This window comes from Lichenostomus cassidix, chromosome 3, assembly GCF_008360975.1.
Source record: "Lichenostomus cassidix isolate B80296 chromosome 3, HeHo_3.0, whole genome shotgun sequence".
Taxonomy (NCBI): Eukaryota; Metazoa; Chordata; class Aves; order Passeriformes; family Meliphagidae; genus Lichenostomus; species Lichenostomus cassidix.
In genome coordinates, this window is record NC_139483.1 from 45,232,182 (window position 1) to 45,244,597 (window position 12,416).

Consider the following 12,416-nt stretch of genomic DNA (forward strand, 5'->3'; position numbering starts at 1 on the left):
GACTCAAAAGAAGCATTTTCTCTGTGTGTGCTCAAGTGAAAAGATGTAAACAAGGTCAATGAGCAGACTGGTGCTTACAGAGCAGCAGACCTAATGCTCCAGGTGTGGTTAGTGGCAGTGGGACAGAATGGGCGCCCATCCTGGGAACTGCCCAGTCTTGACAGGCACCCACCACTCCAGTTCTGGGACTGAAATTGTGCTGCCAATGATTCAATAGACCTAAACCCAAGTTTAGAAATGCAGCTAATACACGCACAAGTCATTCAAGTCTCTTCCCTCTCCTCACTTCCCTCCTGCTCTTGTCGACCCCAAATATCAACACATGAAGTAGGTATTTGGTATAATGCAAAATGTGAAGTGAATTGGCAACAGCATTAATCTGAAATGCAGATATGTGAAGATACATTCAGAGAGAGAAAACTTCTCCAATATATTTCAGTTGCAACTGGAACATGAGTGCATGTGGAAGAAACATTTATTTTCAACTCATCTTACCAGACTGCCAGACCCGGAGCTGGCTGTGCCAGCAGTAGGGCAGTAAGTGTCAGCCTGGGGCTGGAGGTTGTGTTCTTGTCTCTGGGACCAACTGGGAGATGAAAATCACCATTACTGTGCTGGTGTAGATGTAATGTGCACTTGATGAGTACTTTGCAGGGGAGCCAGAGGGAGCAGGTGGTTGTAAGGGTACATGGCAACTGCAGGCCAAATAGTGCTCTCCTTTCCAAGCACACTCCGTTAGCCAAAGTAACCAGAAACAGGTGATCTGACCTTTGGAAATCAATAGCATCACTGTCCCCGTGTCTTCCAGGGTTCAAAGAGCATTCATAAAAACAGGTTTTACTGGATCACATTGCACAGTTCAGTTTACCTTTTAGTATCAAGATCTTATTTAAAGGGTGCATATATATCAATAACAATTAAAGAGAATTCAATCATTACCAGATCTTAGTCTCATCTAACCCGAAAGTTCCCATTCTAATACCTGTATTTTGGGTATAATTGTTGTCAAAGCATCACCTTCTGAATAATAGAAACTTCAAAAGATTCAAACTGCTATTATGACTGTCCTGTATATAGTAGAAGAAATATATTGTTACTGCAGAGGAAAATGACTTGTTTCATGCTTCTCACACAGTATCTTTATTGAACGTTTGGACAGATATGCATCCATTTATTATATAAGTAATCTATGGCTTCTTCGTTTGCAAATGCTGGTTGAAAGTTCACAAGAGCAGGCTTTTCTGTGAACTTTCTGTGTTTGTAAGTTCAGTCACTGCAATAAATCCTGAGCCTACCGCCTGCTTAGCAGCATTTTGCACTGTACCCCAATGGCTAAAGCTTGGAGCTCTGCATCTGAATATTTCAAAACCTCTGAACAACTTGACTGGAGTTTGATTTTCTTCTTAAATAATGCAAGATGTTCTGGAAAGAACATATAATCACGATTATCTGATAGTCAAATACTTTGTCGCTAACATACAAAGCTCCACTATCACTAAGAGAGGTTTCATTGGAGCAAAGCTTATTGCAGCATTTTATAGTTGTTAGAAAAAAAGTGTTCTTTGTGCGTGCTGTAGTTCAGAGATGTAAGGTCTTTGTGAATGGTTACTCTCAAAGCGCTACAGAAGTTCCCCGGTTCAAGGTGGCTCCTGGCTCCTCGGAAAAAGGAATGTGGGGTTCCAGCCTGGGAGGAGAGAAATAAGTGAAAAAGGAGCATCCTTGGGCTAGGCAGCACAGGTCTGCTTAGTACAGCTCTGCAGCCTGGACAGTCAGTGCTAAGCTGGTTCAGAAGGAAGAAAGGTGAGTGCTGACCCCAGCAAACACAGTGTGCATCCATGAATCCAAGTCATCAATCATAGGAAAAGCTCCTCCAGCCCTATTTGTCAGAGCAAAAGGATTTTCAGATTATAAAACCAGGAGTCACTGTGTGGTCACTTAACCACATAATTTAGGACAGAGAACATCCTTGAATTTGATCCAGTTTAAACTTGAGTAAATTTTTTAGATTAAAAAAACCCAACAACATCTATTCTCGATTTAAAAATTGCTAATGGTAGAAAAGCCACAATAACCTCTTGAAATCCACACCAGTAGCTAAGTATTCCCCTGGTGAAATGTGTAGCCTTCTCATCCGGTGCATTTATCCAGCTACAGCCACCAGATCTTTTTATATTTTTACTTGCTAGATTGGAAGAGCATTAGTCCTGAAGTAAATACTTACCATCTATAACCAAAATCCTTAAACGTTTTGTTGGTATGCTTAAACGATTGCACACCTACCACTTCTATGCAAAGATGGTTTCCAGCCTTTTGGTTGGTCTCAGAGCAATCTTTAGGAGTGCCTGAAGCAAACACTGTGCTTCAGAGCTCAACAAACACATAGAGGAAACCAGGCCTCCATGCCAAAAATCCATATTCCCAGGGGTTACATTAGTTTCCAACGACTTTTTTTCCTGGAGCTGACACTCAGCTAATGCCCCAGACATTAACTAGCATATCCAGTTTAAGACCACTGCCCTCTGGTGAAGCAGGCTCCCCACAGCACACTCAGCCCCTACAACTTGTTTCTCTGCACCTGATTTCACTTTTGCCCACTGGATAAATGACTGTTGCTCAGTCATATAGTATCGAAGGATCAAACACTTCAAATTTTTGCTTCTAAAGTCCCTTAATCCTCATTTTAGATGGTAACCATAATCTTTGTAATCATTGGAAGGTTTTAAGTGATGATTTTATGCCTCTATTGCTAATAGTAAAGTTTGTGCTGTATTTTTGCAGGACACTGTCAGAAGCAAAGCTGCTCACTGCTGAACTGTTCAACTGCAGAAATATTAGCCAGTGTCCTTGTTGCTCTGCATACCTTCATTTCCCTGAAGTCACACATTATTATGCACTTCAAGTCTAAGGTGTTATGTAAAGTTATTGTGCTGCATTTTCAGCTCAGAGAGGTCTCTCTCCTATGATGTAAGGAAGAGCAGCAAGTGCAAGTAATTTTCTCTGCTCCTGTCAGGCTTTTCAGGTAAGAGCAGCAGTTATTAATTAATTAGCTTCATGAACTAATTCGTATAAATATATTCTGCATGTACTAATTCATATAACATATATTATATGCAGGTGAAATGAAAGCCAAAACAAACCTAAATAAAAGTTTGGCAAGAATTTAGTGACAGGCCATGAAGAGGACCCGGGGAGAAACAGAAACAACCCTCTTGTGTCTTGCTTTATTCATAAAGACAAAATCACTTTCTTTCTGAGTATGGTTGATACTCAGCCTTGGCTCTGCATGGCAACTCCACTTCTATTCCCTCTTTGAAATGCAGAGCATCTGTTGATATGTTTGATAAGTCTCTATTAATCCATTCCCATCAGTGTACTAAAAAGACACATCTCATGCAGGAAAAAATTGCATAGCTCTCCTTCCACATGGACTTTGTCAAAAATAACCAGCTGCAAACAAACAGGGATGCATATTTTCCATGATTCATGCTGCAGAACGCACCATAGGCTGTGGGACTGTTGTACAGAATTTGAGCTTTCACAGAAAACAAAAGTGCTACCAGGCAGCCTGATGGTGAGGGAAGTCTTCCCAAACAGGAACTGAACATGAATCAAGTCAGGATGACTCAGATTGTTTTTGTGATTCTGCAGAGAGACAATCTGAGATAATAGCTGGGTTGTGTGAACTATTGCTATAATTTATTACAATAAAAATTCACAATACAATGACTTACTATTGTGAATTGGGTTTTTATTTTCTCTCTATATATCAGAAGCACTATAATATTTAGATTTCTAACCCCTCTGTATGAATAAACACATATAAAAATATTTATAGAAGTCCTCTGAATGCATAGCAAATGTGCAAATTATCATCCTAACAAACATAGCAACATGCCTTTTGTATGCTTGGTGCAGTGCACTTTGGTAAGAAGACAGTAGTGTGTCACAGTGAGATTGAGTTATGATAGGAGGTAGTCAGCCTTAGCACGTCAAGGAATTTATAATTCTATCATTACATGTTGAAGCTTGAAGCTTATGACAGAGCTTTCTAGGTGGAGGGGAAAAAAAGATTTACTAAAAAATAAGCCTGGGCCTTTGCTAAAATATATAAATTAGATTTCTGCTGCCTTTGATTCAAAGAAAGAAACTTGGTCTATTTGTGTTTCACAACAGCAAGGGTACTGTAGGCAGCACAAAGCATCAGCACAAGCAAAGGAATCTCTGATGTTTGTGTGTTGCATGCGCAGGTTAAGTAAATGGTTTTAATTTAACCAACCAGGTCCCATGACTCAAGGTGAGAAAAATTCTTCTTTAGCACTGTTCTCCATCCTTTGCCAGAAAGCTGTTCCCAATTGAAACTATATTTATCCGTTATTTACCAGTTTAGTCAGCTGAGGACAAGTTGTTCTGAAAATGTTTGTTTAAATCGGTCAGCCAGGCATGAAGAAGAAAAAGGAGAGGAGTGGAAAGAAAAACCAATATGGAAACACATCTAAAATTCCAAGGAAAACCTTTCTGGTTGATTTTATCAGGATATAGCCAAGATCTGCCGTCAACAGAGAATGATAGCTATTAAAAGAAGAGGAAGGGAAAGAGACTAGAAACACTAAAGAAGGAAAAGGCAGAGATAGGAAAATAGAGGGAACTTCCTAAGTTCCCATTAAAAAGGGAGAAAATGGAGGTTCAGCTGCAAAGAAGCAATGGAAGGGAATGAAAACTGAGAAAGTAAATTTAAATATGTATGACCATTGATTTTAATGGTTAAAAATGACAGTCATAGGCCTTGTTTGCAAATTTCCCTGAATAGGTGGCAGGGGCACAGGCTGGTTTCAGTATGGATAGGATATTGAAATAGCTGGAAAATTCAGAGAGATTATTTATGTCTGCAGCTTTGGGAAGATCACATCTGGTAGTAAAGGAAAGATTTATCATCAATTTTAAATTGTTTGGAAAGGACTGGGGAATTTTTGTTACGAAATTGCATTTGGGGTCCTCTGAGAGAGTATTTTAATTTGCAATTTTTACCCTGACAAAACAATTTTAGTAGAGCACAATGAGTGCAGCGAGTATGTACCAGTAATGACCATGAAAGGAGAAACACCACAGAACGAGCCTTATAGGATTCAGGAAGGACAGAGTCTAAGTTTAACGACAAAAAAAGACAACTTGTTAAGAAATGTGTCTGAAATGAAGTGACTAGCAAATCCTCCAAAAATCAGTCTTTGCAGGGGGAGTAAATGTGGAAGGCATATTGTCTTCTTAATCCAGAACAGACTGACGCATCTTTTGAAGAACAAATTGAAATTCCTTCTAAACTATGAAATCTTGAAGGGAGACGAGGCATGAATTTACCAGACAGTAAAAAGGTCCTTTAGCCGCTTTTGTTTTGCCCCAGCCAGACTTCTCCATGCTGCTGCTTTGCCCATTTTTTAAATAGTAACATCCAAATACGTAGCTAGTAGAGAGATTTGTGGATGACCAACAGATGGGTAGTTGGTAGATAGAGGCCACTTAGTTTGTTTTTCCCACAGTTTTCTGGTTTGTAGTAGCTTTATTTCCCTTATCACATCTCCCCATCTGTCCTTTCTGGAGTTGGCTTCCAGCGCAATGAATGGTTTCCATTTTTAATTTACCATACATACATAATTATAACTTTCTCTGTGGACATGGGCAAAGAGCTTGCAGCCTTGACAACCACATTATAAATGAGGGAAGCATGTGCTGTTGATGCCCCAGTTAGTAGAAGAACACAGGCCTCCAAAACATTTCAGTTTACTACATAAGATGACCTTCTCTTACATCTTACAGACATGGATGAGGAGAGAGATGACCCATCACGATAAATACCTGTCATACAATCCAGACCTAACTTTTCATGGCCACCACTTTCCTGAAGTACATTCAGGTATCAGTGTTCTCATGCATTGCAGCATCCTCCTCACTTCTGGGTGTTTGCCCATGTTGTGGTGTGTCTCTTCCAAGGCCTTGCCGCTGCTACCAGTGCCCTCCTCAGGATGAGGTTCCTCCAAGCACACAGGCACCATGATCTGATTCTCCAGGAGAGCAGTGTATTGGTCGTTCCCCTTCCATGCACATACAAAGGTATTCTTTGCACAAAACCAAAAACTAATTTGGTCAGAAATTCTCCAGGTGCTTGAGGAATGCCATATGGAGAACCCAAGTGACAAAAGCAGCCATTGATGACAGACAAATTATCACAAAATTGTTCTTTTTTTGTAGTTGGAACTGAATTTGCTAACACACTACATTATTACCTGCCAAGCAGCAAAAAACCCATATATGATTACACAAAACTCACATAAAACCTTATTACCAAGGGGAAGGAGCAGTTGGCAGTAATGTCCCAAATAGTTACACTTCAAAAAGTATCAGCCTGCAGCTCAAAACTCTAGCAGCTCTCTCAACATGAGCAGATCTTCCCTTCTCCATCAGCAGCCAAGCCAGGTTTTGAGTCAGTGATGTTTCCAAACAAATTATTAGTAGTAGAAATTATAGAAGTAATAGTGCCCATTCTTCCCATCACTGGAAGGATTTGGAAAGCAATCTTCCAGCAGAGCTGTGCCAGTTGCATACACAGCGGGCAGATGCAGAGAACATCTGTTTCAAAGGATGTGCCAGCAATGCAGGCACTGTGACTTCAAATGCCAGCATACAAAAAGGCATCAGGAAACTTGCTGTAGGATCCTGTGGGGTGGGAACATGTTCCCTCCTGTGACCAGAGACATGACTGCTCAGTCTGTGTCACAGAAGCAACGTGCATCTTCTGTCCTGGTGTTCGTGCTTGCTGCTCCACACACACTGCACCACACATTCATGCTCATTCACCTCTACAAACACCAGGTTGCCAGTGACTAATATGAGCTTTTAAAATCTTGATGATGAATGGTTTTGCATTCCCAAAGAGGAATGCTGTGTCCCACTGCACATTTTCAATTGTCTTGTCTGTTTCTATAAAGCTGAGAGGATGGACTAACAAAAATCACCTGGGGTGATGAAGGGCTTTGATTAAGGACTCTCAAAACACAGCTTAAAACCAGCTACTAGTACCCAAACAGGTGCCTATAGAAGCCAGGTAGGAGCAAAACAGAAGCACATGTGTTTCTCTGAGCTGAAATGTGCCCTCCCCTCTCTCAGTCCAACACAGCACTGTCTCGGGCACTCCCAGCTCAGCAAGGACACAGCCGCAGATGCCGTGGTGGTGTGCATGACAGCAGGGCATGGTCACATTTCTTAGTTCCAGAGGCATCACACAAGCTGGAGCCCAGAGGCCAGCTCAGCTCAGAGCTACTCCACACTATGAGAGCCTTCCTTGCTCCCCAGGGAAGCCAGCTCTGCTCCAAGCTGTGGGAAAACCACAACCAGACCCCATGTTTTAGGGTTTTACTGCCTGCCCAGCCACATCATCGTATTATCTCATTTTTAGCAAATGATCTAGACATCAGTGAATTCTCCAGATATTAAAAGACTATCCTTCAGCCTGCTACACCACCTCTGAACATGACCCCCCACCTAGACTGCAGCCCTTCAAGTTATCCTCCGTTTGTTTGTTGGTGTGCTCCCTTAGATCTGCAGATCGCTTTGATTATTTGAACATCTGGAAGTTGTCACATGCCTTTTCTGACCATGACCATCTGAAATATTACCCAGCAGGACTTGAGGGGAGACACAGTAAGGAAACAAAAACATCCTAGTCATAAGAACATGTGGCAGGAATTATCAAATGACACCATCCCAAAGGGTAGTGCTATATATCCAAGCAAAGGAAAACTTTCCCTCTATCCCCTAAAGCCAGGACAATTTTTTTTTTCATAATATCTACTCCAGACATAAAACACTATTACATACGAATACCTGAAGTATTTTTCATTAAACATTATGTTATTAAGGTTAGTCGTCTATTAGTAATGGAGAAAAAGCATTTCTTTCATCCTCCGACTTTCAAACCTGAGGAGTAGATCCCCCTCATCCATGATTCTCCACAGAAAAACCTCCCAAGAATGGTTCTGTATCTGCAGTCATTAGGGTGCTTATTCCTGGTTTGCCTGTCGTCCTCACAGGCAGAATGCAGGTTCCTTGGTAAAGCTGAAATGGGATATATAAAAAAATGAGATGAAAAAGTTTGAAATATAGAGTCAGAGTTTCTCAGCAATCCCATCAGAGGGAGTAGGAGCTCTGGAGAAGAGGTGAAAAGTGGCCAAAAATCAATGCAAATGCACAGGTGGAAGCCCAGGAAAATCAAGCACAGCTTTTAGATTTGGTTTCTCATTCTTAACAAGGTACAGAAATGAACAAATGAAGAACAAATGAAGTGTGGAGAGCCATACAGACTGTACTGCTGCAGTCTGACAGCTGTTAACCAGTTATATTTTGGCCTTTGTCAAGAGGTTCTCCCTAAAATCAGAAGTAGACGGCAATGGCTTTCCTTCAGACTAGCCTGTTAGCTCACAGATCATAGGACCAAAATCTCATTGCCCTGGAGGAAAACAGGGGAACAACCAGGTTCAGTGGTCCCACGCACAATTTCCAATCTCCCCTTCCCTGTGGGCAGCCAGCTGGAAGTGGGGCAGTCTTGGGGGGGCATGATACTAATAGAACCACTCATTCCATCAGTCCTCAGCCTCTGCACTTCTCCAGAGTCCAATCAGACCTTGATGTACAGGCTTTGCTCTGATGCTGCTGCTATTTCTTCATCCTTTGGGGGTACTTTTATATTTGGTTGCACAGCAGTCTGATTTTTTCTTCTTTAAACCAAGTGCCTACTGAAGTAAATTCCTGGCAAACCAAACACATCTTGAAAAGACCCCAACATTCTAGAAGAAACTCGTGTAGTGCAGCGACACTGGTTCCCGGGAATAGTCTTAAAAGCAGACGCTCTCCTCTGGTGCAACCTGACAAAAGTCTTACGCGGTCATTGCGTCGGGATATGACAGAAGGTTTGTCACCTGCCAGGGGAGGGGACAGGGAGCGTTCTTGTGAGCGCGGCCACAGAGGTGCTGCCCTGGCCACCGGGGGCCCTGCTGCTCCCTGGCCGAAGCAGCATCCGTTCCCGGGGGATGCGGCGCGGCGCGGTTCCTGCGCGCTCCCACGAGGTGTCACTGCCGCCGCGCCACCCGCAACGCTCTCGGGCAAAGCTGGTGCTGCGAGCGAAACGCGTGAGTGCTGCCCAGACACCTCAGCATCCCCGCAGCGGAGGGTATGGAGGAGGAGCATAATTCCGGGTTTATTTGTTTCCGATGAATATCGATCAGCTGTCAATACATACAGCAGCAAGACTCAGCAGGAAAGAAAACCGAAAATGTCAAATAGGAAGAAGAGGTATATGATCACTTCAGGACCATGGGAGGAAAAAGGAGGGGGAAAAAAATCACCAGGCTTTTGATAACACCAAACTAGTTTGCACTGCTGTGGTAAAGATAATTGTTTTGACTTCCTTCCTTTGATTCTGATTCTATTGTCTATTTAGTTTTCTCAAAAAATGGGCTATAATGAATACCAAAATAGTCTCATCCAGTAAATTTCTCTAATGAATATATTTCATAGTGAGCATTACACAATTCAAAGTAGTACCATTCAGCTTACATGTTTTACCTTAGCCAAAACCTGCAGCAGTAGTGCAGTAGATCAGTGCTGATACACAGGCCGTGCCACGTCGGTACCTATAAAACAGGAGGTAGGAGTGTGCAGGGGATGGAGTTGCTAAAAGAAGCCATTTCTGTGTTACATGAAGGACTGATGCTGACTGCTGCGGACAGATTTTGCAGATGCAACAAGATGTCATGGCCTCATAATGAGGAGTAAGGACCTCCATCCTGGTGCAGGAGCTTTCAGTATCTGAAAAGGATGCAGGTTCTACAGGCAACATCAGATATCTTGACCACGTTGGGACTTGAAATGTTTTTTCTTCTTTCTTGTTTCCTCTTTCTTTCTTTGTCTGGTGGGATTTTTTTATTGTGGGGTGGGGTTTTTTGTTGTTTTGGTGGGGTTTGTTTTTTGGTGGTGTTTTTTTTTGTTTTGGGTTTTTTTTGTTTTTTTTTTTTTTGTTTGGTTTGGTTTGCTTTTTTGGTTGGTTGATTGCTTTTGGTTTTCTTTTGTTTGTTTTCTTTTGCACAATGCTATTAGGGTAACATATTAAAAATCTTTATTTAGATATAAAAGCAGATGCTTTTGTTACTTTTATCACTTCCTTCTCTCTCTCATATTCCTTGTAGTTCTCTGGCTTGCAAACCCTTGCTTTTTTCTTTCTCATTAAGACACAAAATAATCAAAGCCACTCCAGTAACTCCATGCTTTTTGCGGAAAAAGGAAAGAGGTTGTCTTCAAAATCTTTCTAGAGACAAAGGTGCATTCCCAGTGCATGCTGTGGTCTGGGATGAGAGAAGAAGCAGGAGAAATCCAAACCATCTTTCAAAATAAAACCCCAAACCCACCCTACCAAAGAGATCCCACCACTGCAATTCAGCTAGCAAGCAGAATTTTAGGAGCAAAGGCTAAGTACATTTTGAAGCAAGGTTTCACATCTCTCATTTCAGTGGAAGCATACTTTGGGGCAGGAAAAAAACAGTGAGAGATGTCAACTGAGGCAATAAAAGGTCTGGAGATGCTCAGCGCTCCTTGCAGATGGTAATCCCAAAATACATTTTTAATACACCAATGGGGTTTGAGAGAGTAGAAAACAATATTTCTGGTTTTCCACTTAGCTCTGACCAACAGCAGAAGAGTTATCTAAAATTCATATCTTCCATGTTTGTTTTTTAGTTGGGGGGTGTGGGTGTGGCGGATGTGGGTGTCTTTTTTTTTTCCAATACCACAAGTATACAGAAAAAGTAGATGATACGTGTTTGTATTATTGGAATTGCACTTGGAAGAAACCCATTGGAACAAAATGAACGTCTGGTATTTCAGTTTTCACATTACAGGATGAAAATAAATATAGAAGTGAAAATTCCTCTCTGCACACAAAGGCACTGGTGGGAGAGGAACTGCAGCTACTCCCTTATGCCTGGGGTTTCCAGAACTGGAAGAAAAGCATCAGGAAAACAGCTGAGAAGGAAATCAAGGGAAGAGAGAGATAAGGCAAAACCTTGATAGTCAAGGAAGGTTGCTGAACTGCTTCAGGAGGGACAGAGGAAGGATAAATGGAGTGACCAAAATTACTTAGGAATTACAGATTTAACAGTTCCCTAAAAACAACTTTCTGGAAACCAATTCCCTCATTAATTGAGCATATCTATCAAATTGTCAGAACTGTATCTTCAGCAGTTCTATCCATTGATGAAATTCCACATTTGTGCCTCCTGCCCCATTTTTTTTTTCTGTAATTTAGGCACAACATGAGCTTCCATAGGCCTGTTCACTGGTTTCACTGGAGCTACCTCCCAGACCAGTATGGATGGACACAGAAATATTTCCTAGTCTTGGGCTTTAATCTTCATTCCTGCCTCCAAAAGATAGAGATAATAGACAGAGACAGTCTGTATCACTCTCTGGACACCCTCACCTCACTCTGAGCACGGAAGAAGCTCAAGTTCTTTATTTATTTGAAATTGGAATGCTGGGAGTGAATGACCCAAGTATCAACCACCCCCCTTCCTCCCCTCAGTCCTGGGCGCCAGGCTTCATTTTGCCAGTTTCCATTCAGTGTGCCTGAGCAAAGGAATAACTCATCTCCCTCGCATCTCCTGAGGTTCCCAGAGACACCTCCCCACCAGTGAGAGAGGATGTCCCTGCTGTGTGACAGCCCCCTGCACAGGCACCCTTGTCCTCAGGACATTGCTTCATGCCCCTTCTCCTTCACCTTGGGGAAGCAGAGGCTGTAGGAGGAGTGGAGAGCTCACAGGAACAGGGTAGGGAAGGGGAGAGGCAAACTGCCGGGAGAAGAATGGTCCCCTGAGATCAGGCCACAGTCAGAGGCACACTGAGCACCTGCATCAGCCCCTGCCCTAGCACTGGCCTGCCTCTCCTTCAATGTCTTCTGTTTTGTTTTGGTATTTTTTTTTTCTAATTTGTTTCCATTCCAAGAAGGATAAAACAGAGAAGGTGAGTATAAAGAGCATTAGTGGATACTGTAAGACCAGGAGGGAGAGATCAATGGAGCAAGAATTAGAGGAACAAAGAAAAGAACCATAAAAGATGGAGAATTGTAAAAAAGATATTACTGATGGGGAGGGGGAGAGAAGAAGAGAATTTAAAAGAAGAGTTGTATAAAGAACAGTGTATCAAAAGAGATGAACTCAAAAAAGGTAATAGATTTCAGGTTATACATTCCTCTCAGCAAAAAGTTAGAACAGTAAGTCACATTAAATATGCCATTGCTACTCATCTTTCAAAAACAAAAGGGATAAGGGAAAAAAAACATGGATAGAAAAGATAACATGCATAATGAAATGCTTCACTTA

At 41.9% G+C, this 12,416-nt stretch overlaps 1 protein-coding gene across 1 annotated transcript in view; it reads right to left on the minus strand.

Moving 5' to 3' along the window:
* Positions 1-1,121: 1,121 nt before the first annotated feature.
* Positions 1,122-12,416, minus strand: part of RGS7 (regulator of G protein signaling 7) — a 267,321-nt gene continuing 256,026 nt past the window's right edge. Inside the window, exon 17 of the mRNA XM_085055561.1 lies at positions 1,122-1,684. Coding sequence (XP_084911687.1) covers positions 1,523-1,684 — 162 coding nt within the window. The 3' untranslated portion in view covers positions 1,122-1,522. The remainder of the gene's footprint in view (positions 1,685-12,416) is intronic.